The sequence below is a fragment of the Odocoileus virginianus genome, chromosome 3, assembly GCF_023699985.2.
Source record: "Odocoileus virginianus isolate 20LAN1187 ecotype Illinois chromosome 3, Ovbor_1.2, whole genome shotgun sequence".
In the NCBI taxonomy this organism is placed as follows: domain Eukaryota; kingdom Metazoa; phylum Chordata; class Mammalia; order Artiodactyla; family Cervidae; genus Odocoileus; species Odocoileus virginianus.
In genome coordinates, this window is record NC_069676.1 from 89,238,533 (window position 1) to 89,262,644 (window position 24,112).

The 24,112-nt window shown below is 39.3% G+C and overlaps 2 protein-coding genes across 5 annotated transcripts in view; one reads left to right on the forward strand and one right to left on the reverse strand.

The window, feature by feature from the left end:
- RFESD (Rieske Fe-S domain containing) lies at positions 1–12,080 on the forward strand. Of its 2 annotated transcripts, none has more exons than XM_070465842.1 (4): positions 1–140; positions 8,269–8,447; positions 8,554–8,588; positions 10,537–11,239. In XM_070465842.1, exons 2-4 carry the CDS (start codon positions 8,270–8,272, stop codon positions 10,798–10,800), a joined length of 477 nt encoding a protein of 158 aa, XP_070321943.1. In that variant the 5' UTR covers positions 1–140; position 8,269; the 3' UTR covers positions 10,801–11,239. The 2 variants fall into 2 exon arrangements, with proteins under 2 accessions (XP_070321943.1, XP_070321944.1); XM_070465843.1 differs by lacking the exon at positions 1–140 and adding an exon at positions 4,804–4,893 and having other exon boundaries at positions 10,537–12,080.
- A 771-nt stretch (positions 12,081–12,851) lies between these two features.
- SPATA9 (spermatogenesis associated 9) overlaps positions 12,852–24,112 on the reverse strand; it is a 53,369-nt gene continuing 42,108 nt past the window's right edge. For all 3 annotated transcript variants that reach the window (XM_070465840.1, XM_070465841.1, XM_020889539.2), the window contains 2 exons: positions 18,023–18,118; positions 12,852–13,323 (listed from right to left, as the gene is read on the reverse strand). In XM_070465840.1, the coding sequence (XP_070321941.1) occupies positions 13,036–13,323; positions 18,023–18,118 (384 nt within the window). In that variant the 3' untranslated portion in view covers positions 12,852–13,035. The remainder of the gene's footprint in view (positions 13,324–18,022; positions 18,119–24,112) is intronic.

Sequence of the window (24,112 nt, forward strand, 5' to 3'; positions counted from 1 at the left end):
GGTCACGTGGGCGGCGGCGCACCGCCCCGCCCCGTCACGCGGAGCGCCACGCGGCCTCCGGTTTCCCTGGCCGGCTCAGTATCCTCACGCGGGGGCGCTGCGGCCGGGTCTCGCGGAGGTGGGGCAGGGAGTCAAGCAAGGTAAGTTCTATTCCCGTCGCGGGGTGGGGCGGACGTGCGCGGGGCGGGGCTCGCGAGACTCACCGCTTCCGGCCGGGCGGCGGGCCCGGGGCTCGGGCTTCCGGCGGCGGCGGAGACCGGGAGTGGGTTCGCGGTTTCCCTGCTGACTTTCCTCCCGGCTCTTGTGAGCGCTGCGGCCCCGCCGCCCTAGACGCTGCTCTCCTTATCCGTGAACCCCCAGCGCAGGCTTCTTCCCGGGCGCTGTGAGCCCATCGAGCTTGTTCACCGTCAAGGCTTGTCCTCACTCCGGACCTGCAGCTTCCGTTCAGTTCAGTTCAGTTGCTCAGTCGTGTCCGACTCTTTGCGACTCCATGGACTGCAGCACGCCAGGCCTCCCTGTACATCACCAACTCCCGGAGTTTACTCAAATTCATGTTCACTGTGTGGGTGATGCCATCCAACCATCTCATCCTGTGTCATCCGCTTCTCCCGCCTTGAATCTTTCCAGCATCAGGGACTTTTCAAATGAGTCAATTTTTTCTATCAGGTGGCCAAAGTATTGGAGTTTCAGCTTCAGCATCACTCCTTCCAGTGAATATTCATGACTTATTTCCTTTAGGATGGACTGGTTGGATCTCCTTGCAGTCCAAGGGACTCTCAAGAGTCTTCAACACCACAGTTCAGAAGCATCAATTCTGTGCTCAGCTTTCTCTATAGTTCAACTGTCACATCCATACATGACTATAGGAAAAACCATAGCGTTGACTAGACGGACCTTTGTTGGCAAAGTAATGTCTCTGCTTTTTAACAGCTGCCTCCTTGGGCCGTTTTTTTCCCCTGGGCCGTTTTTTAACAAGTTTTCCTGGTATTGGGCTTCCCTCATAGCTCAGTTGGTAAAGAATCCGCCTGCAATGCAGGAGACCTTGGTTCCTATTCCTGGGTTGGGAAGATCCCCTGGAGAGGGGATAGGCTACCCCCTCCAGTATTCTTGGGCTTCCCTGGTGGCTCAGTGGGTAAAGAATCCGTCCACAATGCGGGAGACCTGGGTTTGATCCCTGGGTTGGGAAGATCCCCTGGAGAAGGGAAAGACTACCCACTCCAGTATTCTGGCCTGAAGAATTCCAAAACGTCGGACAGGACTGAGCGACTTTCACTCTTCTTAGCATTATTGCTCTGAAACGTATAAAACCTGCCCCAGAGTTGTCACAGCCCCAGCTGTGGATAGCCATCTTGGGTATCCGTCTCTTGAAGTCTGCAGGCAGAATGATCACCCACGTTTTGACAGCCATGCTCCCGTTGTCTCTGGTTCTTGAGCTTGGTGTTGACAACTGCAGGTTGTCTCGAACGTTTAACACAGCTTGAAGTCCTTTCTCACAGACTATCAGAGCTGGGGGGACCCTTAAGAGAGGACCGCCACAATGATTGCGGAGTTTACCACGCCCAGGACCCACCCTGGACACTTGACTATCCTGAGACTCCCTCACCACCACCCTCATTGCAGGACTTCGTTATAGCCGCACACACTGCAGAGCAGTGAAATTAGGCGACTTCTCACAAGTTACACAGAGCCAGGGTTCAAACCCAGGTGAGCACACTTGCTACTCTAAGGCCTCAAATGTCGCAGACAACAGTTGCGGATTCCAGGACTGGCTGCTCAACTTTTAAATTGTTAGGGAAGATGGTGACTGCAGCCCTGAAATTAAAAGACTCTTGCTCCTTGGAAGAAAAGCTATGACCAACCTAGACAGCATATTAAAAAGCAGAGATATTACTTTGCCAACAAAGATCCGTCTAGTCAAGGCTATTGGTTTTTTCAGTAGTCGTGTATGGATGTGAGAGTTGGACTATAAAGAAAGCTGAGCGCCGAAGAATAGATGATCTTGAACTGTGGTGTTGGAGAAGAGTCTTGAGAGTCCCTTGGACTGCAAGGAGATCCAACCAGTCCATCCTAAAGGAAATCAGTCCTGAATATTCATTGGAAGGACTGATGTTGAAGCTGAAACTCTAATACTTTGGCCACCTGATGTGAAGAGCTGATTCATTTGAAAAGACCCTGATGCTGGGAAAGATTGAAGGCAGGAGGAGAAGGGGAGGACAGAGGATGAGATGGTGAGATGGCATCACCAAAGCAGTGGACATGAGTTTGAGTAAACTCCAGGAGTTGGTGATGGACAGGGAGGCCTAGCATGCTGCAGTCCATGGGGTTGCAGAGTTGGACACGACTGAGCGACTGAACTGATTCTGTTTTAAACATTCCTTAACAGAAGTCTTGCACATTGGCTTTCCTAAATTTAAAAAAAATCAGGACCATCATCTAAAGATATGTATATGTGGCATATACACACAAACATCTTTGCTAAAAGGTTTTGTACCTTCAAGATAGTTTATATGCATGCCACCTATTTTGATAAATCCATGGATGCTACTTAGATAAATGGTAAGATTTATATATCAGTGTTCACAAAGTTTAGACATAAGATCTCAGTTTGAATCTTCACTGTGATTTGGTGAGTTTGGGCAAGCTTTTGTTAAAGTCTTTTACCCTTCGTTTCCTCATCTGGAAAAGAGGCATTTTTTCTGAGGATTAATGAATTCATATATGCAGATTTCAAGCAGTTGGCACTCACTGAAAGGTAGCTAGTTTTATCTATCATTATTCTGCCAGACAAAGAAATCTAAAGCTATGGCATTTCTCATCTCTGAACCTAAAGCAAAGGTGTCACCTTGGAGCTTTGCATTCTGATAAGCATAGGCCAAGTCCCCAGACTCAGTAAAAGCAACTTTGTGCTTTTGTGCTCAAGAATAAGAAGAAAGTCCTTTAATTTCATGTTTCTTTTGTCCCCACTGTCTTATAGAAACTTAAGTAATGCTGGAAAGATTCCCTATGCTGGAAAGGTATCTAAGAGAGACAGAGGATTCATTTAGCTAATTAATAATTTTATGTGGTGTTAGCACCTCTAGAAACCTAATTTTAGGTACAGTCTAAAAAATATTTCTTGAAGAGAACTGTGGAACAAAATGGCTTAGCATTTCTTTAAGCAGTTTTCTTCTAGCTCCCATACTGAGTAATGCAGTTTAATTTTTCATTTTCTTATTTTAAGAGTCTACTATCTTAAAGTTGACCCAACACAGAGGAAATGTGTAGGAGTATATGAATAGTGCATCAAAGTAACAGTAATTAAGGTGAACACAGTGACTTGTATTGCTGTCTGAATGGACCGTGATATTCACATTATTTAATTAAGAGTAATATGGGTGTTAATTATAGTCACCAGATATCATAAATAGTACCACCTATGATGCTTAGAGGGAATAATTATTTGAAGCATGAGATAATACTTTTCTAAGCAAAATGCAAAACTGATCATATTTCTCTGAAACCTTTATCATTTAGCCCCAGCTTTCTCTGCTCATTTCTTATCAGCCCATGCAAAGTTCCCTACAATTTTCCTTGGTTGGGGGGGGAAACCCTGCAAAGTCTCTAAGAGACTGAAATGAGAAAGGATAGTGTTTGGTTCTCATTTATTTGTAAGTTCAATAGAATTTAATTAACTTCTGATGCTAATCCATATCTCATGTGTTTTGGTTCTTGCTTGAGTCATGTATTTCTTTTCTATTTGTTGCCTGGAAAAAGAAAAGTAAGAGGACTGTAGGTTTATTTCTTCCTCTATGGCAAGTCTTGAAATAAGCTGTACAAAAATTTCAAATAGTCCATTCATGATCTGTTTACATATACATTCTCTGAGGACAGAAAGTACCATTTTATCCCTTTTCTTGGATTTAGGATCATTTGTTACATAAAGTAGGATACCACTTAAATTTGGGGGAAAAATAATTTTAAATATGAGTAAATGTAATACATTGATAAATGCTTAAAATTTGTGTTTATTATCCCTTGCTTTTCTTTGTAAATTTTCCCTATGTACATTTATCCACGAATAATACATTGTTTTGTTTTGCCTCTTTTGACACTTTATAAAAATAGAACCATACTCTGAATTCTTAAAACCTTGTTTAAAGTTACATTTTTGAATAATCCAACTTGACATAACCATACATTTTTCACTGCTACACAGCATCATTGAACGAGTATGAAAATCGTCCAGTCTACTGTTGATAGATTTGACTTGTTTCCTATCTTTTGCTGTTATAACCATTCTTGTGCATTTTTCCTGGTGTACCTGTGCACACTTCTATGGAATATATCTGAAGTGGGATTATTGGGTCATGAATGTGTTCAGCTTTGCTATGTAATGCTAGATTGTTGTACCTCTAATTGATGTCATCACTAACAGTTGCTCCATATCCTTGCCAATACTTGTTACTTTTTGCCAGTCTGGTGGATGGAAAATAGTATCCTATTTTGACTTTGCTTTATATTTCTTTTACATTTTCCTACTAATTAGGTTGAGCATCTTTACATGTGATTTCTGGCTATTCAGATTTCCTCATCTGTGAAATGTTGAAATGTTTGTGTCTTTTGCCCATTTTTATAATGGTCATTTGCCTTTTCTTACTTGTTTATAGGAATACTTCATGTTTTCAGAACCAATCCTTTGTTATATGTGTTGCATATTCCATATTTTTTTTCCTTCAGCTTATTCCCCCCCGCCTCTTTTCAATTCATCTGTCTGTCCCCATTCTTCTTATCATTACTGCCCTTCTGTTCTGTCACAGAACGTGATGATGACTGCACATGCAGCAGTGTGGAGGTGAATGTTACCGTCTGGTAGTTTGTGTAGTTTGAGCACCTGCCAGAATCAAGTAAAACCAGGTAATTGTTTAGAAATGTTGCAGTCCAGCCTCTGGTCAAGCATGGCTAATCCAGAAAGTCTAAATATTGGATGTTCTTCAGAAATTGTATTAGACCTCATTCTCTATTGACACTCCCACTCCAAGTGATTTTGTTGAATTCTGTAGTTCAAAAACTTCCAAATTTATCTCTGTAGTAAGTCTCAACTCTAGTCTCATATATCTAACTTTTGACTTGACATCTCTTGAGTACCTCAGACTCACTCTGTACAAAATGTAACTAGTTCCTGATTTTTCCTTTCTTTCAAAATATCATTCCTTTCTCAGTCTGCCCAATCACAATCACAAACCACATAGTTGCACAAACCTAAAACCTGGGAGTTAAATTGCCCTGAGAATCCCATGGACAGAGGAACCTGGCGGGCTGTGATCCCTGGGGTCGCAAAGAGTCGGAAATGACTAAAGTGACTTAGCACATCCTTCTTTATTTCTTTTCTGTAGCTCCTTCATTCCAGTTCATCAGCCCAAATTGAGTTTGTGCCTCACTCAATCTTCTTACTGGGGCAAGGCAGGAACTTTGAATTCATTGTAAAGGAAAGCACTATCCTAATCGAGTTTAGGAAATTACAGAGATGTTAGATTTGTACCCTGACATTTGCATTGTTAACCGTTGCTCTAATTATTAGGAGATAAAGGAAACAAATATAGAAATTCTTGGCAAAACAGTATATATAGTTTTACTTAGAAACTATCATAGAAAAAATAAAAATACCAACATAAGGGAGGCCCTCAGGAAAATCCTCTACATTGGGCCTGAACCCCTGACAATGATATATCTTGATGTTTCTTTCTCATATGAAATTAATAGACCACGGCTATGTTCTTGAAGTATACAGAGGGTCCCTTTGAAAGGGTTGCTTTCAAAGAAATAGGCTGAATATCTGTGCTAAGAACAAAAAAATTAGAATAACTTACAGATTCTCTAAAATTTATATACTTCTATAAATTGAAGAGAAAGTCACCACTTTGAATGCCCAAGTAAGACAGAAGAAAGTAATGACAATATGTGAATTAAGAAAATTAAAGGCATCCATTCACACTTCTCCATTCTACTAGAATATGGTTATCTGGTTGATCTGTACGAGCTGGCCGTCTACACCAGGCAAAACCAACTTCAGTTCAGTCACTCAGTTGTGTCCGACTCTTTGCGACCCCATGAATTGCAGCACGCCAGGCCTCCCTGTCCATCACAGACTCCCAGAGTTTGCTCAAACTCATGTCCCTTGAGTTAGTGATGCCATCCAGCCATCTCATCCTCTGTCGCCCCCTTCTCCTTTTGCCCTCAGTTTTCCCCAGTATCAGGGTCTTTACCAGTGAGTCAGCTCTTCGCATCAGGTGGCCAAAGTGTTGGAGCTTCATCTTCAGCATCTGTCCTTCCAGTGAATATTCAAGCTTGATTTCCTTTAGGATTGACTGTTTGATCTCCTTGCTGTCCAAGGGATTCTCAAGAGTCTTCTCCAACACCACAGCTTGAAAGCATCAATTCTTTGGTGCTCAGCCTTCTTTATGGTCCAACTCTCACATCCATACAAGACTTCTGGAAAAACCATATCTTTGACTATATGGACCTTTGTTAGCAAAGTGATATCTCTGCTTTAAAACACTGTCTAGGCTTGACATAGCTTTTCTTACAAGGAACAAGCGTCTTTTCATTTTGTGGTTGCAGTCACCATCCACATTGATTTTGGAGCCCAAGAAAAGGAAATCTGACACTGTTTCCACATTTCCCCATCTATGTGCCATGAAGTGATAGGACCAGATACCACGATCTTAGTTTTTTGAATGTTGAGTTTTAAGCCAGCTTTTTGACTTTCTTCTTTCACCTGCATCAAGAAGCTCTTTAGTTCCTCTTCACTTTCTGCCATTAAAGTGGTATCATCTGCATATCTGAGGTTATTGTTATTTCTTCCTATAATCTTGATTCCAGCTTGTGCTTCATTTAGCCTGGCATTTCACGTGATGTACTCTGCATATACACCATGTATATGTATGCCCAGGGAAGGGGGACTCCCCTGGTGGCTCAGACGGTAAAAGCGTCTGTCTACAACACGGGAGACCTGGGTTCGATCCCTGGGTCGGGAAGATCCCCTGGAGAAGGAAATGGCAGCCCACTCCAGGACTCTTGCCTGGAAAATCCCATGGACGGAGTGTGGTAGGTTACAGTCCATGGGGTCGCAAAGAGTCAGACACAACTGAGCGACTTCACTTCATTCTGCATAGAAGTTAAATAAGCAGGGTGACAATATACAGCCTTGACGCATTCCTTTCCCAATTTGGAACCAGTCCATTGTTCCATGTCTGGTTCTTACTGTTGCTTCTTGTCCTGCATACAGGTTCCTTAGGAGGCAGGTCAGGTGGTCTGGTATTTCTTTAAGAACATTCCACAGTTTGTTGTGATCCACACAGGCAAAGGCTTTAGCATAGTCAATGAAGCAGATGTTGTTTTGGAATTCCCTAGCTTTTGATCTCTGGTTCCTCTGCCTTTTCTAAATCCAGCTTGTACATCTAGACGTTCTCAGTTCATGTACTGCTAAAGCCTAGCTTGAAGGATTTTGACCAAAATCTTGCTGGCGTGTAAATGAGTGTTATTGTATGGTAATTTGAACATTCTTTGGCACTGCTTTTCTTTGGGATTAGAATGAAAACCGACCTTTTTCAGTTCTGTGGCCACTGCTGAGTTTTCCAAATTTGCTGGCATAATGAGTGCAGCACTTTAACAGCATTATGGTTTAAGATTTGAAGTAGCTTAGCTGGAATTTTGTCACCTCCACTAGCTTTGTTTGTAGTAATGCTTCCTAAGGCCCACTTGACTTCAGTGTTTAGGATGTCTGGCTCTAGGGCAGTGACCACATCATCGTGGTTATCTGGGTCATTAAGAGCTTTTTTGTACAGTTGTTTTGTATTCTTGCCACCTCTTCTTAATCTCTTCTGCTTCTGTTAGGCCCTTGCCGAAGAATCCTACCTTCAACAAAGCTAAAAACAACACTGGTAATATGCAGGTGTTGTTTAGCATTGAATTTGAGAGGGAATAAAAGGATAGTGAGACTTTAGTATCTGTCAGTTCTGAAATATCTACCTTAGGCAATGAAGTGAATCAAATGCAAGTCCAGTCTAAAAGTGGTCAGTCCTCCCTAATTTTGGCAAGCTTTAAAAATTCTAACTTACAATCATGACTGACTATAATCCATTATTTTTAAAAGTGCCTCCATCAGTCTCAGGGAAATCAAACTTCTCTTATGATTATCTCTGTGAGTTAAATGTAATGAAACTAGTGAAGACCACTTGCAATTTTTTTCTTTCTTTTTTTTTGTTTGTGGTTTTGTTGTTGTTCCACTAGCATGGATCCTGATGATTCTGAACAAGATCCTGAAACAAAGGAGCAATATGCTTCTGTCTATGTGGGTAGAGAAGAAGACATTAAAAGATCTGAAAGAATAACAGCTGTTGTCCATGACAGAGAAGTGGTCATTTTCTACCACAAAGGAGAATTTCATGCTATGGATATTCGCTGTTACCGTAAGATTTTATTTTTCATTTGTAAACCTTGTATTTACTTACTGTCCAGAAAGCTATTCAAAGTTCAGTTTTTTAGTGACCAGATGTATGTTCAATTTCTTTGCAGACTCAGGAGGACCTTTACATTTGGGAGAAATAGAGGTATGTAAATCTGTTTTCAACAAGTTCAGATGTTTTCTCTTTATATTCCTACTATATTTACTGTCTCTATTCACAAATAATTTATATTTGGGTTTGAGCTATATTTTCATGCTTTGAGTATAATTACCAATATTCTAGGAATTCACAACACTAACAATGTAAAGAAAACCATTTTACAGGTAAAGATGAGAAATATACATGTCTTCTGACCTAGCTAATATACTTTGAAAGATCTACTGTGCATATTATTGTACAAAAGTGTATATATATATATATATATGCTTACATATGTGCATATACTATATGTGCATATACTGTATATGTAACTATCTATACACTTAAACATTTGTTAAGTACATACTTAAGAAGTTCATTGTGGTATTATTCATTGTAATGAAAAAGTGAAGGAAATTTAAATGTGTAACAAGAGCAAACAGTTTAAATTAGGACTCCCCACGCTGTGGAATAGTGTGCTGTGCTGTGCTTAGTCGCTCGGTCGTGTCCGACTGTTTGTGAGCCCATGGGCTGTAGCCCACCAGGCTCCTCTGTCCATGGGGATTCTCCAGGCATGAATACTGGAGTGGGCTACTGTGCCCTCCTCCAGGGGATCTTCCCTACCCAAGGATTGAACCAGGCTCTCCCACATTGCAGGCATATTCTTTACCATCTGAGCCCCCAGGGAAGCCTGTGGAATAGTATACAGCCAGTAAGTCAATGAGGCATGAACGTCAACAGTATATTTTTGAGTGGAAAAAAGCAAGTCAAAGAATAATAGGTCTAAAAAGATCCCATTTCAAAAAATATATATTTACTTTTTATAATTCTACATAATTTGAATTTTTCCCATGTGTATATATTACTTTTATGATATAATACAAATATCAGTATATATATTTTAAGAAAGAAAGAACACTTTGAAGACTTAACTGAGGCAGGATGGGGGCACTGTTTTACTTCCTTGCATTCCCAAACTAGCTGCCCGATTTCTTTTCTACCTCATGAAACTGATCTCGCTCTCCCTTCCCTGTGTCTGTCTCTGACTAGCACAAAGTACATGCTTAAATTCAGTGTTACACTGTCTATACCACTCATATCTACCTACTTCCACAACTGTCCTCATGTTAAAAGATGTGTGTTTAAATTATGAACATGAACTTATGAATCATGAAAATGTTTGCTGACAGTTCTGGCCGGGGAGGTGGTATGGAACAGCACTTCTGCACTTTTCGTGTGGAGATAAAAATGTCAGCATCTGGATGATAGAGTGGAAGAACTTCCCTCAGTTTCAGACCATCGTGAGAGCTATAAAACCTTGCTGCCCAAAGTGTGGTTCACAGACCAACAACATTGGTGACACCTGGGAGTGTCGTGAAATGCAAATATTGCATCCTGTTCTGGGACTACTGAACTTAAACAAGAGCTCCATTTAAACAAGATCATGAGTAAAGCCCATGTCCTTTAAAGTTTTAGAAGCACTGCTTTAGGACAGCTAAAAGTTTGAAATGAACTACTTTGGATCATAAATTGCTCTTTAGTTAACATATACACTTATACCTTTAGTAACCTCTCTTGAAATTATATCTGAGACTTACCATTCTTCCACCAGCTAGCGAAGATTCATTTAGAAGCACTTGAAGCCCTTGCCCCATTTCTGTCATGGAAGTGACATTAATATCTAACAGATAACAGCATACTGGGGTCACATGGGACAGTTGCCTGGGCTGGTTATCTTCTGATAGAGCTCTAACACACTGGGTTTCTTATCAACTGCAGAAGAACTTGATGACTGCTAAGATTATGTTCTGCCTTATACGGAATAATTTGTAAATGGGAGGAAAAAAGAGAAGCCTGTTTTGCAGCCTGGTTCTTCTGCAGTAAATTCTGAGTCTGAGATTTATTGTCAACATTGGAAATGTCATATTATAAAATCAATTATTTCTTTCCCCAGGAATTTGATGGACGAGCATGTATAGTTTGCCCCTGGCATAAGTACAAAATTACTTTGGAAACAGGAGAAGGACTGTATCAATCTATAAATCCTAAAGACCCATCAGCAAAACCCATGTGGTGCTCCAAAGGAATAAAGCAAAGGATTCACACAGTGACAGTGGACAATGGGAATATTTATGTGACTCTCTCTAATGAGCCTTTTAAGTGTGACTCTGACTTTTATGCCACTGGAGTCTTCAAAGTAATTCCAAGTTCCTTCTGATAAAATTTCATGGCAATGAAAAATGTTGTGTATGTTTCAAAAGTATTTTTAGAATAACCTTGCTAAGTACCAAAGATGACTAACTTTTTCCAACACAAGCACATTTATCATCTTTAACAGTCATATTTATGAAAGGTTCAAAAGCACATGTACTTAATATGATGTAAGGATCATCATTGGGATCTATAGAGTGTTTCAGCCAATCCTCTGGATTGATTGGAACCTTAAGGTTATAGGTTTGAAATGTGCATTTGAAGAAGGATAAAAATAATTTGGAGTAACCAGAGTGAAGAAAAGGTTAAAAAAAAAAGATTAGATCTACTAAGAAAAATTAAGGGGGAAAATCCCTACTTGATATAGTAAACTTTATCATGGAAAAATTTTAATGTATACAAAGTGAAGAGAATAATAAACTCCCAGCACCCACCTTCAACAGTTACCAGCATTCTTCTATTCTTGTTTCATTTTTGCATGCGTTCACCACCCCACCTATTGATGGTTATTACAATTTTTTTAAGGTAAAATGTAAACACATTGAAATACTTAAGTTTTAACTATTCAGTGTTTCCAAATAAATAGCAGACCTTTTACACTTGAAAAATACTTCCCAGAATGGGATCAGTGTACATGCTGAATTTAAAAACAAGAAACAACTTGCCTGACATTGAAACCAATAAACTTTAGCTCAGTTTCTCTCAGGTCATGGTACACAGTTTGAAAGTAAAGAAGAGACAGTTGCTGCTAGCCATGAGAGATGTGACATCTGCTCAGTGAGCCAAAGGGCTCTGAATGCCAAATGAAATTTCTAAATAACATTTTTTTAAAAATTTTATTTGTATAGAATTTTGCACATATATGTACAACCAAGTGTCATATAAATGTCACAGAGAGAAGAGATATAGGGGTGTTCCTCAGAGTCTTTTCTTCTGAGTTCGTAGGCAGATGTTAAGTTAGTTCACCCTGCTTTCTCCACACCAGTTATTTATGGCCATCACTTTTCTGGTTGCCTCGTGCCCACGCTGTACTATAAATCTCTGGGTACTGATCATCTAAGACTCAGTAGCACATAGTAGAATATAAGAATAAGTGGGACCAGAAAGAACTATGAGGAACAGATTATGAATTCAGAATGAAAAAAGCTTTTTGTCAACAGTGGAACTTAATCTCAAACACGGTAATCTTAGTGACACAGGGCTGAATTAAGGCTTAGTATTCTAACAGTTGGATCCTTTCTCTTGGCTATTGTAAAAATAATAAGTGAATAAAATAGGTATCATTAAGGCTGTGCTTACAGAGCCTTTTGCTATGTATTATATTTTTTCTGATATATTGCTACATGCTACCCATATTCCAACACTTGCTTTCCTTAGACTACTACTGAGCCAGGCCTGTGTTTTTTATAAACACTGTTAACAGCAGCAGTTACCCACGAGGTACAGAAAATGTACCATCTCTGGAATGGGTACCTCCCAGTCTATTATATCAGGTGCTGATCCTCCAATGACTTAACACATGTCCAGAATTTAAAATGCATGGATGAAACCAAAGTGCCTCCAGCAGGCAAAAACCATAACCCTGGTCTGTGGGACCAATCACAGAAGCGTTTTTTCCTGAGGGTCCAGTGGCAACAATGAGTAATGTGGACTTCATTTTTAATTTGTCCCTCTCGATGGGGAAATAAAAATGTCATGTCACTCTCATATACAGACATCTCATCAGATTTGTAAACAATATAAGTTTACATCTATGAATTTCAAGTTCTTCATAACTTTATAGATGAGTTTTAAAATAACCGATAATAGAAAAACTCAAACTATGCAGCCTGTAGATAGAAAATGTATATATATCCTTTTATTATCTCTGAAACAGATATGTAGCATTTTAATAGGGAGGGTTTTTTTCCCTCCCAGATAAATAGTTGGAAAGATACTCTAAACAAGACTTTAATACAAACATAAATGTATTATAAACATGTCCATATTATAAACCATCGCATAGAGTCTAACTCACCAAAGGGTACATTTTCTTGTTCATTAAAAAATATCACATAGTCAACATTGATTCATTTTATTTTCTCTACCATATACATACTTGAGAATGACATTTTAACAATGGTCCATCCCCCACCCCCATTTTTTTCCAAAGCAGAGCAGTCAGAACATAAAAACTAGTTTCCTAATTATGTCATTAGATAATGCTTAAGCTCTGTTCAGTGATATTTAAGTTCAGATTTGTTCATTCATTCATTCCAGTTGATTGGTCAAACACAGAATGTAAAACCTGAATCTTATTACTCAACTTATTAGCAGGAAGTTTGGGGCGATCAGAAATACTGTCTGGCTTCTCTGGTAATGACCTGTAAGGTCTTGCTTTGATTTCACCTTCGGGAAACAGAGGCTCAGAAAGCACAGGCTCCGAAAAGGCATTTCTAAAATTTTCACTCTCCTCTCTGTTTTGCCTTATGGATTCTTCTTCTTGGAAAATTTTTATTATCTTCTCCAGCACAGCATTAACACAGACTGTCTAATAATTTTTAAAAAGGTAAGGTTTCTTTATTATTGGAGTATAATTGCTTTATACTACTAAACTTAATAGATAAAAATCCAATAATGCAATAAAACATTTAACATAAAATCATTGATCTGTATATTCTAACAAAGAGGTGCTTTCTTTCAGCTTCCTCTGGCACATGATAAGCATGAATAGGCTGATTCCTAATTATAAATATACCATAATCTAGAAGGAAAATTAAAACATAGTATGCTTTAATAAAAAATATGCTTCATATCTCTAATTCATGTTTTACCTCTTTATTCTCTAATTAAATGAAACATTCCTTTATTCTCCTGACTTAATTAAACATTTTCTCAGAGATGGAATTTATCCTCAAACATGTTAATATCTCAAAGTAGGTTTTCTGTTTTTACTTTTTTCCCATATAGACTTTGTTTATACCAATTATCTTCCATTGGAAGGGCATAAATATTTTGGTAAGAATTTAGTAAATTAATGAATCAACAATTTCTAAACAAACTTGTGATCCACTTTCCCTCAAAAATGCCATTCACTACTTTAAGGGTGTCAAAACGAAACACAGATTAAAAAAAAATAACTTTAAAAATCGAGAATCACCAAGAGCTGTATCTGTTAAACCTATAAGTTTACTGATGGAGATGATGCTGCCAAGCATTTAAGGCAAGCAACAAGAATAATAAAATCTGTAAAATACAAGAACACCTAAACTAGCTTCTTTTACCAAAGCGATGATGCCTTCAAGGTGACATAACAGGCGACAAATGCTCAGATGTTCCTAAAGAGAGGAACAGGAAGGAGGGCAGGCCTCGGCTTGACCAGCCCATTCCTCCTGACCTCCTGCCTCCTCTTTTCTTTGCCTGTCTCCCCCCTCAGACTGGGGACACCAGATGCTTCCCTTCACTTCCCGGCGTTACCGTCTGGCAATGTGACCCCTTGGCCAACGTAATAAAATTTGTCTGCTGGGGAGGAAGATGGGAAGGATTTGGAGGAAAGTGTTAACTCCTTTTTATATAGAAGAAAGACTCTGTCTTTTGCCTCTTCTCTCCTCCTTGCTTTGGACACTGATACAGATGTAAGGTATGAGCATAAGGCAGCAAACCTAAGAACCAAAACCAACCAACAGGATAGTGGGAGAGGAAGATGGAGAGGCCCTGGGTTTGTGATGACACTCTAGATCCACTATACAAACCCAGGAACTGCCTGACTCTGGACTTCTAATTAAGTGAGATAGTTAAATATCTGTATTGATTAAGGTACTATCAGGCATTTTTTTTTTGTTACTTGTATCTGAGTACACCCAAGTCTAGAGTTATAAATCTTGAAGTCCATCACTTCCAGCTACAGACAGCTTTTAACCATTTATCACAACTATGATCATTTTCTATGTATGCCATGCTACAAAAAGAAGGTTGGGAAGCCCTATCCTATTTGATGCATTTCTTCTTCCTCACATAACATTTTATCTGTGCCCACCCTAACCAATTCTGTCCAAGTCTCAGAAAATGAAAGATCTTGATCAAGGTCAGTATTTCTCCATCTTTGCTTGTAACCTATACCCTACCTATCAGTTTGCCTATCAATTATTGCCTGCCTCTTCAACCTCTCATTCTTGACTAGCTCCTCCCCTGCAACCTGTAACATACTAAAAGTATCTTCTATCCTGAAATTTAAGAATTTAAAATCCCTGTGGCCCTGTTTCCCTCTTTTCTACTACACACTCTTCTTGATCAAACCAGGACATACATCCATGGTTTCCATTTTATCATCTCCTTTTCACTCAGGAAAACTCAGAACCCAGGGCCTCTGCTAAAGTAGTTCTCAAAATAATTAATTCCAACATCTTTACTACTAGATCTAATGGACACTTTTCAGATCTTCATTTTACTTGAGTTTTTCTGCTTGTATGTGACTCTTAACCACTCACAACTTACTGAGACTCTAATTCCTTGACCGCATTTCTCCTGATTCTCTTCCTGCTTTTCTTATTATTGGTCCTCTGTCTCCTTCGTGGATTTCTTCTTAGCTTATGTTAAACAGAAAGTGTTCTTCACATTTCTGCCAACGTTCTACTCTTTTCACTTGGCATGGTTCTACCCTCAGGGCATTAACTTCCAACATAGATGTTATTTGCTTTCAAAACCATAATTCTAGCCCTGACCTCTCCTAGGACTTGGATGAATATATCACCAATTATCAGAGGTCACCAAAAAAATTGTTTCTTAGTTTATAGCATAAGTCATATAGGATGATTTCAAAAACCTTTGAAAAATTCAAGTAATTGTGGTTTTAATCTAGTTTGTTTTAGTTTCACCATAGCCATGTCATCCCACTCATTTTCTGCAGTATATTTGCATCAATATTGTATGAGATTCGCATTTAAGATACTGAACATTTCTCAAAATTTTAAAGCATTTGCAAAATATTTGATAAATTCAGAGTTTTTAAAAATTGTAAATATGTTTAAAATGAGTCCTTTTACACTTTTTTTTCTAAGTTGTCTTGGCTATTCTTTACCTTTGGCATTTCCTTGTAAATTTTAGAATAAACTAGTCAATATACACATACACACCTGCTCAAATTTTAATTGGGATTGCACTGAATCTGTGGATTATTAGGAAAATTTAACCTTTATTCTTGTCTCTTTCAATATGATCAAAAAAATAAATAGGTAAAAGACCTCTAACAAAAAAGCCATAAATTTATTAACAGAAAGAAGATCTAAATAGATAGAGAAATATACCACGTTCATAGATTGGAAGGAGAACCTATTTTACCAGTTATGAAGACTTAATGTAAAGCGCCAGTAAATAATACAGTGTTGAGTTGGTATAAGAATAGACAGATAGTTGACTAGAACAAAGAGAATATAAACAGACCTACATATATAAGGACATTTAATTTATCTTAAAAAAGGTGTTCTGGGGCAATAGGAAAGAGGTTTACTTTTTTCCCTGATAAATTGAGTTGGATCAACTGGGCGTCCCTGGTGGCTCAGATGGTAAAGAATCCACCTGCAGTGCAGGAGACCTGGGTTCAATCCCTGGGTTGGGAGGATACCCTGGAGGAGGGCATGGCAGCCCACTCCAGTAATTCTTGCCTGGAGCATCCTCGTGGACAGAGGAGCCTAGCGGGCTGCAGTCCGAGGTTGCAGAGAGTCGGACACAACTGAGCGAGTAAGCACAGCACAGCACAATGAGATGCCCACGGAGGGGAAATATGACCCTTGCCTCATACCAACTCCAGATGTGTTATAACTCTAACAGTGAAAGGCAAAATAACAAAGCTCCCAGGATTTATCAGAGGGAGCAGTTTCATGACTAGGATGTAAGTCAAGATTCCCTAATTAAGACATAAAAAGCACTTAATATAAAGAAGATTAATAAATGAGACTTCATTAAAATTAAGAACTTCTGATTTAAAAGGCACTCCTAAAAATGAAAGGCTAGTCACAGAGTAAAATAAATCTGCCCAGATTCAACCGAAAAAAGGTCTTGTTCCAATAATATAGTTAAAAGTACAAATTGATAATAAACCAATGGACAACTCCAAGTAGGAAAATGAGAAGAGACTAACAGAAATTAACAAAAGAGGATATCCAATTAATGTATAAAAAAGGTATTCAGTCTTAATAATCAATAAAATGCAAATTAAAAACAATATGATAGTACTACATACACACAAAAATGGCTATACCAGAAAAGATTGATAATACCAAATGTTAGTGATGATACAGAGCAACTGGGATTCATAATCTGCTAGAATGAACTGTTAAAACATTTTGGAAAACTTTGGCAATATTTACTAGAGACAAACATATGCAAAGTCTTACAGTCCAGACATTTCACCCAAACATATGTACAAGAACATTCACAGCAACCTATTCACGATAGCCAAAGTTCTAACTAATCTAAATATTCAACAATAGAACAGATAGTTGTATATTTAATCAGTGGAATACTGTATAGCAGTGACAGTCAACAAGCTCCTGCTCTAGGCAACAAATGAATCTCACAATGATAATGTTGAGGAATACAAGACCTCCAGAAGAACATAGTATATGATTTCATTTATATACAAGTCAAAACTGACTATGCCATTAGAAGTCAGAGTAGTGCTTGCCTTTACAGAAGAGGTTAGTGATCATAAGGAGGCAAGAAAGAGGCTTCTAGAATGATAGTATAATGTTTTGTTTCTTGATCCATATGATACATCAATTAATAGATTTTCTGATAATTCATCAAGCTGTGTACTTTTCTTTATGTTGTAATTTTTTTCAATTAAAGGTAAATATAAATGGCAATGAATTAAAAGAAAATAACTTTATAATTTATATAGTCTGTATATTTTTGTCATACTTTTTAATGAACACTTTTGTAATTCAAAAAACAAAAGCTGAACTTTAACCAACCATGGCACAATGGCAGAAACAAAACACCTGTAAGCTAATGAAAGCAGAACCAAAATGTTTTGACCAAATAGTAATAAATTTTTTTTAAAGTAAAATAAGTTTTATTACTTAAGCAACTTAGTCTTTGGTGAATTGACCTGGCTCCTTAGAAATGTAATTTTTAATGTAAAATTATTTTGTGTAATAAGAGAATAATATCTTGGTTTAAGAATAGACTATACAGTATTTCTTTACATAAAATAATTATATTTCCAGATTCTAATTATTTTCTTAACTTACCAAATAAATGAGTGCTGCATATGAAGCGCACATTATGCTAGTTAAAGCAGTCTTTGCTGGGAAAGAAATGATTTCAAACAAAGATCCCTTTCTGACCTGAAAAAACAAATGAGTTTTCTTATTAAAACAAAAAATTTTCAATGTTACAATGTTAAATCTTATAATGTTATTGTAAAATGAGAATTCAAATATTGATAGTCATCTACTTTAGATCTGAGTTTTCTCACACTTTGAAAATATAATGTCTTCCTCCTTTACAAAAAGATACTTTCTTTTGCTAATTAAAACCTATGACAAATCTATTAAAAAAAAATCTCCCATTTCCAAAATCTGATTTTTAGTTTTTGACGTTTACCAAGTGCGCTCACTAGGGGGTGCTGCTGTCCTTATTAGAAAAACAGTCTTTGTTGAAATTCATGGAGTCATCCTTTACTAAATTATTCACCTCTTCAATTAAGCAAACAGCAATGAAAATACTGGGCATTTCCTGGAGATTAATGACCTGCCTGGAAATGTTAATCATGAGCCTGCTGAAGGCCAGCGTTAATCTTAGATGATCATTAAGCCTCAGCAAATACTTTGCGCTCATATCCAGCATGCTTTTTGAAATGTAGAGGTTTACACTAATAGTTTGTCTCTCAGATTTTTCTTGCTTCTAGAATGTGTCCCTGCCTCACTACAATATATTCAGTTTAAGGGAACTGTAACTCTTATACTAGGCCACCTCTGTGGCTTTGGGCTATAAGGATGTGAAATGATGACATTAGGAAGAACATTCCCTTCCCCTTTAGCAGTGAAGGGGCAGTTAGTCATACTTCTCTGAAGAGCCAAGTCACTCAGAGGCTTCAAAAACTCCCCAAAGGTATAGGATGTAAATATAAAATCATGTAAATGCACAATGAAGTGAAGGGGCTCAGTCATGTTCAACTCTTTGCAACCCCATGAACTGTATGTAGCCTGCCAGGCTCCTCCGCCCATGGCATTTTCCAGGCAAGAATACCATAAAATTGCACACAAATGAGAACGGTATATACATATATATATGATCATTAAAAGGTTCAGTTCAGTTCAGTCGCTCAGTCGTGTCTGACTCTTTGCGACCCCATGGACTGCAGCACGCCAGGCCTCCCTGTCCATCACCAACTCCTGGAGTTTACTCAAACTCATGTCCATTGAGTCGGTGATGCCATCCAACCATCTCATCCTCTGTCGTCCCCTTCTCCTCCCGCCTTCAATCTTTCCCAGCATCAGGGTCTTTTCCAATGAGTTGGTTCTTTGCATCAGGTGGCCCAAGTATTGGAGTTTCAGCTTCAACGTCAGTCCTTCCAATGAACCTTCAGGACTGATCTCCTTTAGATGGACTGGTTGGATTAAAAGGTTATAACACTGAAAAACTGAAACAATGGTAGCAGAATGGCTAGGTAAATTATGTGTATCCACCCAATAGTAATGCTGCAGCCTTTTAAATGGTGCCTCTGAAGAACATGTGGTAGCATTTTATTGAGCGGACACTTATATGGCGCTGTATCCCAGGTCCTGCTCTAAGTGCTTATTATACTCAGTTTTTGCTTACTGCTGTCCTTACGGAAGAACAAAGGTGTCCATCACAATCTCCCTTCTCCTCTCAAGCGATGTATGGAAAGCTGAAGCCAACAATGCTATCTAGCATAGTAGCTGAGAGATGGTGGAGTGAAGAGGGACAAGGGAGGGGCGTTTTCCTTCTTACCTCCACCCTTCAGGCCGTACTAGCTCCTACACACAGTGGGCAGTTTTAGCCCACTCTCTCCATATGTCAGTCTGGAAAACTTCCCAGACTTCCTGGCTTCTGGGAAGCGCTTCCAGGAAATGAAGCTGCTGCTACTCTTTCACTCTTACTGAAAGACTCAGATGGATACCATGCCTTTGAATCCCACTATTAGGCTAAAGGAGACAAACTCTGTAAGTAGGGAGCAGATGTTAGGAAGGAAATCAGATACACGCCAACAGAATGCCTCGTAGTAGAGTAAAATATTCATGAGTTTGTGAATATATGGATGTAATGGAAGGTCCAATAATTGGTAGGTCATATACAATAAAAATAAAAATGGGGTGTGCATGCAAGGAAAATTACTGTTTCTGTTTCACTGCATCTTTCTTTTTCAGATTTTTGTCCTTCACCTAAAAGTAATTAAAATGGATTAGTTTAGAAATAAATATGTATTTGATATATGTTATGCTTCTGAATGACAAATCTGTATATTGCCTGGGGGTAACTTTTTTACCATTTTAATGCTTTTAATAAATATTTGCTGTTACTGTAATAAATCACCCCTGTAAAAATACATATCCTGCAAAATTTATGTGGCTACTGGCTAAGTAGCCATTTTTCCATTTTATGACTCACTTGCAATACATGTTTTTCATATTATAAACCACACTGTTTCATTTTTGGTTTGCTATGGGCAGGAATAGTATATGGCAAAAACTGAGATAAACAAACTGGAGAAATTTGGGAAAAGGGAGGCTTTGTCTAGACTGTCTTGGCTGGTTTCAAAAATTTTATCTTAACCTTGTTGTTACATGATTTTTATTTCATTTGCATTTAAAAGTATTGTGATATCACTATTATATCCATATATTTCCTTTTTCAATTTGGTAATAACATATAAGATATATGGATATTTCAACAAGTAAAAACATTTCAGTTTTAAATTTCTCCCACATAATTTCCTGTTCTACATCTCCCATATAATTTTGACTGCCTTGTCTCATGGAAGAAGTGTCTATATTCATCTTATTTTCACTAACAATGAGATAAATCACACAAAAAAGCAGACTATAAGCAGCTTAGAAAACAGAGATATACTTACAGATAACCTGAAGGTTGGAGAATTACCAGGTCCAACTTAATCTATATTGTCCAAAACCATCTTGATAAAATATCAAAGGAGTTATAGGGGAAACTCTTTCTCAGTGATTCACAAATAAGTGTTGGAAGAAACACTGCTTTTACAGGTCCAGAAAAAAGTGTTTCCTTTAAGTTTGGAAAAGCTACTTGCTTAGCAACCCACAATACTCATGAATGCAGGGAAGACTCCTAGCAATCCACAGGAAAGAAACCTTTCTGACTTTGTTTATCCCAGTATTGGGGCTTCCCAGATAGCTCAGTGGTAAAGAATCCACCTGCAATCTAAGAGATGGAGTCAATCTCTGGGTTAGGAAGATCCCCTGGAGGAGGAAATGGCAACCCACTCCAGTATTCTTGCCTGGAAAATCCCATGGACAGAGGAGACTGGTGGGCTACAGTCCATGGGGTCGTGAAAGAATGGAACACGACTTAATGATTAAACAACAGTGCGCCAGTATTAACAGCCTGTGGAGCATTACCCTTGAATGAGCTCTTAATTTGGGTGGTCCTATAAAAGCTCAAATGTCTCACCCTCTTGGCCAACCTGCCAAAGTATGTCTTCAAGATTCCAATACTTCTGCTTTCCAGGAATTGTCCTTTTCCCCCCATCGAGTCTTGAATTACACCACCCAAGATAGACTCGTGGCAAGCCCTTCAAGGAAGTAAAGAAGTTCCTGCTATTTATGAGGTTTACAAACCCCAAACTGGAGTCTACCTTGGAGGGTTGAGGGCGAGGAAGAAACTTTACTTAGGTAAGCCTCTGTGATTCTTCATCTTGAAAAAAGGAGCAACACTCCCCTGGGGTCCACTTATGCCACAGGCACTCCTGAGGCTAAGAGTTAGTTTGCCCATCTCTTGACTACACCACTCCAGAGAATGTGTCCAAAGTAGAAGCAAACACCTCTAAAGTCACTATACAGAAGATTCTATCATAGACAGAGCTTCTGGTCCTGTGGCCCTGCGCTGGGGTGCCAAAGTCAGCAAATGTGTCTGGGAGCTGACGTGTCTTGGCTGAAGTCAACATCCAAGCTGATTATGTAGGTCACTGCAGCCTAGAGCAGCTGCAGGCTTCACTCGGGCAGGCAGCTTCCAAGGCTAAGCAGATATAGCATTCTGTAAGTATTGCTGCTGGGGACACTGAAAATCACCAAGAAATTCTCAGTTTTCCATTCCTAAGGCCCCCTGTAGAAGAAGCAGGTATATCACTAACCTCAGCCCTGCACAACAGGGAACGGTTTGGGGACCCACAGAGACAGGTGCCAAGGAAGTCTCTCAACAAGACGGCCAGCTGGACAGGCCTGACCCCAGCTCTCCACATTTCACTCCTTTTATTTTCACACACCACAGAGTTCCATCTTGACACAGGCAGCCTGACCATTCTTGAAGGAATTCAGGCTGGAGTCCACTCTGGGTAAGCTGAACTCTGATATGCCATTGACCTCTAGGCACAGTCTGGTTCCATGGATACATTCCATTCACAGACCAACCCGCTGACCTCCACCACACCTCACACGTTACTCTGCTGCTCCTTGGATTCTCCAGGCCGCTAAACTTCACTACTCACGCTTCTACGTCTATCCTCACTGAGACTTTCAGATTTGATATATGTTTTCTTCCTTGCTACAACTTCGGTTCCTTTCAGTGGCAATTCTGAATTTCCACCCTAGCTAATACACATTACCCTCGAAAAGCTTCCTCCTCACTCCTAACCCTCGAGGACCCCAGCAGCTCTGACCTGGGACTGTTCCACTTGTCTCACTTCAGCCATGTGGAACTACTTACATTGCCTACGTAAGTCATGCTCTTGCCTCAGCTTCTTAATATACATTGTCCTCTTTCACAAACAATTCTCCTACTTCTTCACTGGGATAATTTCCCTTCCTCCTAGGCTCAGATCCAGTATCATCTTCTAGGGAGACTACACCGACTACTCTTAGGAATTATTTCCCCCTTGTTGTTGCCTCCATAGTCCACTTCGCACACTTTCATCATGCACTCAGCACACCCAGTGGTCACGGCTTACTTGCCCATCATCCCTATAGTCCACAGGACATTTATGAATCCATATTAAAAAGCAGAGACATTACTTTGCCAACAAAGGTCCGTCTAGTCAAGGCTATGGTTTTTCCAGTGGTCATGTATGGATGTGAGAGTTGGACTGTGAAGAAAGCTGAGTGCCGAAGAATTGATGCTTTTGAACTGTGGTGTTGGAGAAGACTCTTGAGAGTCCCTTGGACTGCAAGGAGATTCAACCAGTCTATCCTAAAGGAGGTCAGTCCTGGGTGTTCACTGGAGGGACTGATGTTGAAGCTGAAACTCTAATACTTTGGCCACCTGATGCGAAGAGCTGACTCACTTGAAAAGACCCTGATGCTGGGAAAGATTGAGGGCAGGAGAAGAAGGGGACGACAGAGGATGAGATGGTTGGATGGCATCACTGACTCAATGCACATGAGTTTGGGTAAATTCCAGGAGCTGGTGATGGACAGGGAGGCCTGGCATGCCGCAGTCCATGGGATCGCAGAGTCGGACATGGCTGAGCTACTGAACTGAACTGAACAGAACTGAGTACCTACACTCGTGATTTTACGTCATGGTTTCAGTAAATTTGCATTAAGTGAGTGAAAAAGGGTAGAATTACATTTCACTTCCAAAAAGAAAGTTAACCATCTTACAATCTGTAAAAGATATTAAGAAGTAAACCTGAAGGACACCTGGTTCCAGCAATGTGGCAGACTGAGCCAGTGGGGAACCTCTCACCAAAAAAACCCCTATAAATTCTATGTAAATCAAAATCAAAAAATGTAATACCAGGCTGAGTTTATAGAACATGAAAGAGGAGGAGGAAGGAAGGGATAAATCTTCCCATGTCAGGAACTAAAAGCCAAGCAGTAAGTGTGTGATCTTACGTCTCAGGAATGGGGATGTTACTGGATCCTGAAATAAGGACTGAGGGCTTAAGTTTTAATAAACAGAATGAAGATGAGACTTGGATGCGCATGAGGTGAGGTCAGGCCTTTGTAGAGCTGCAATGGGGGACTAGAAAAACTGCATCCGCCAGACCAAAAAGGTGAGAAAGCAGATCCCCACCAGGGACTGACCCCTCCAGAGCACAAGCAAAATTCTCCAGAGAAACTGTTGTATCCCCAAGGCCAGAAGGTATTTCTATTTTTAAAAAAGTCTTACTGAAGAAAAATTTTCAA

Coding starts and splice junctions, on each gene's coding strand:
- RFESD (XM_070465842.1), top strand. CDS start 8,270: ATGGATCCTGATGATTCTGAACAAGATCCTGAAACAAAGGAGCAATAT. Junction 8,448..8,553: donor TATGGATATTCGCTGTTACC/GTAAGATTTTAT, acceptor ATTTCTTTGCAG/ACTCAGGAGGACCTTTACAT. Junction 8,589..10,536: donor TACATTTGGGAGAAATAGAG/GTATGTAAATCT, acceptor TTCTTTCCCCAG/GAATTTGATGGACGAGCATG.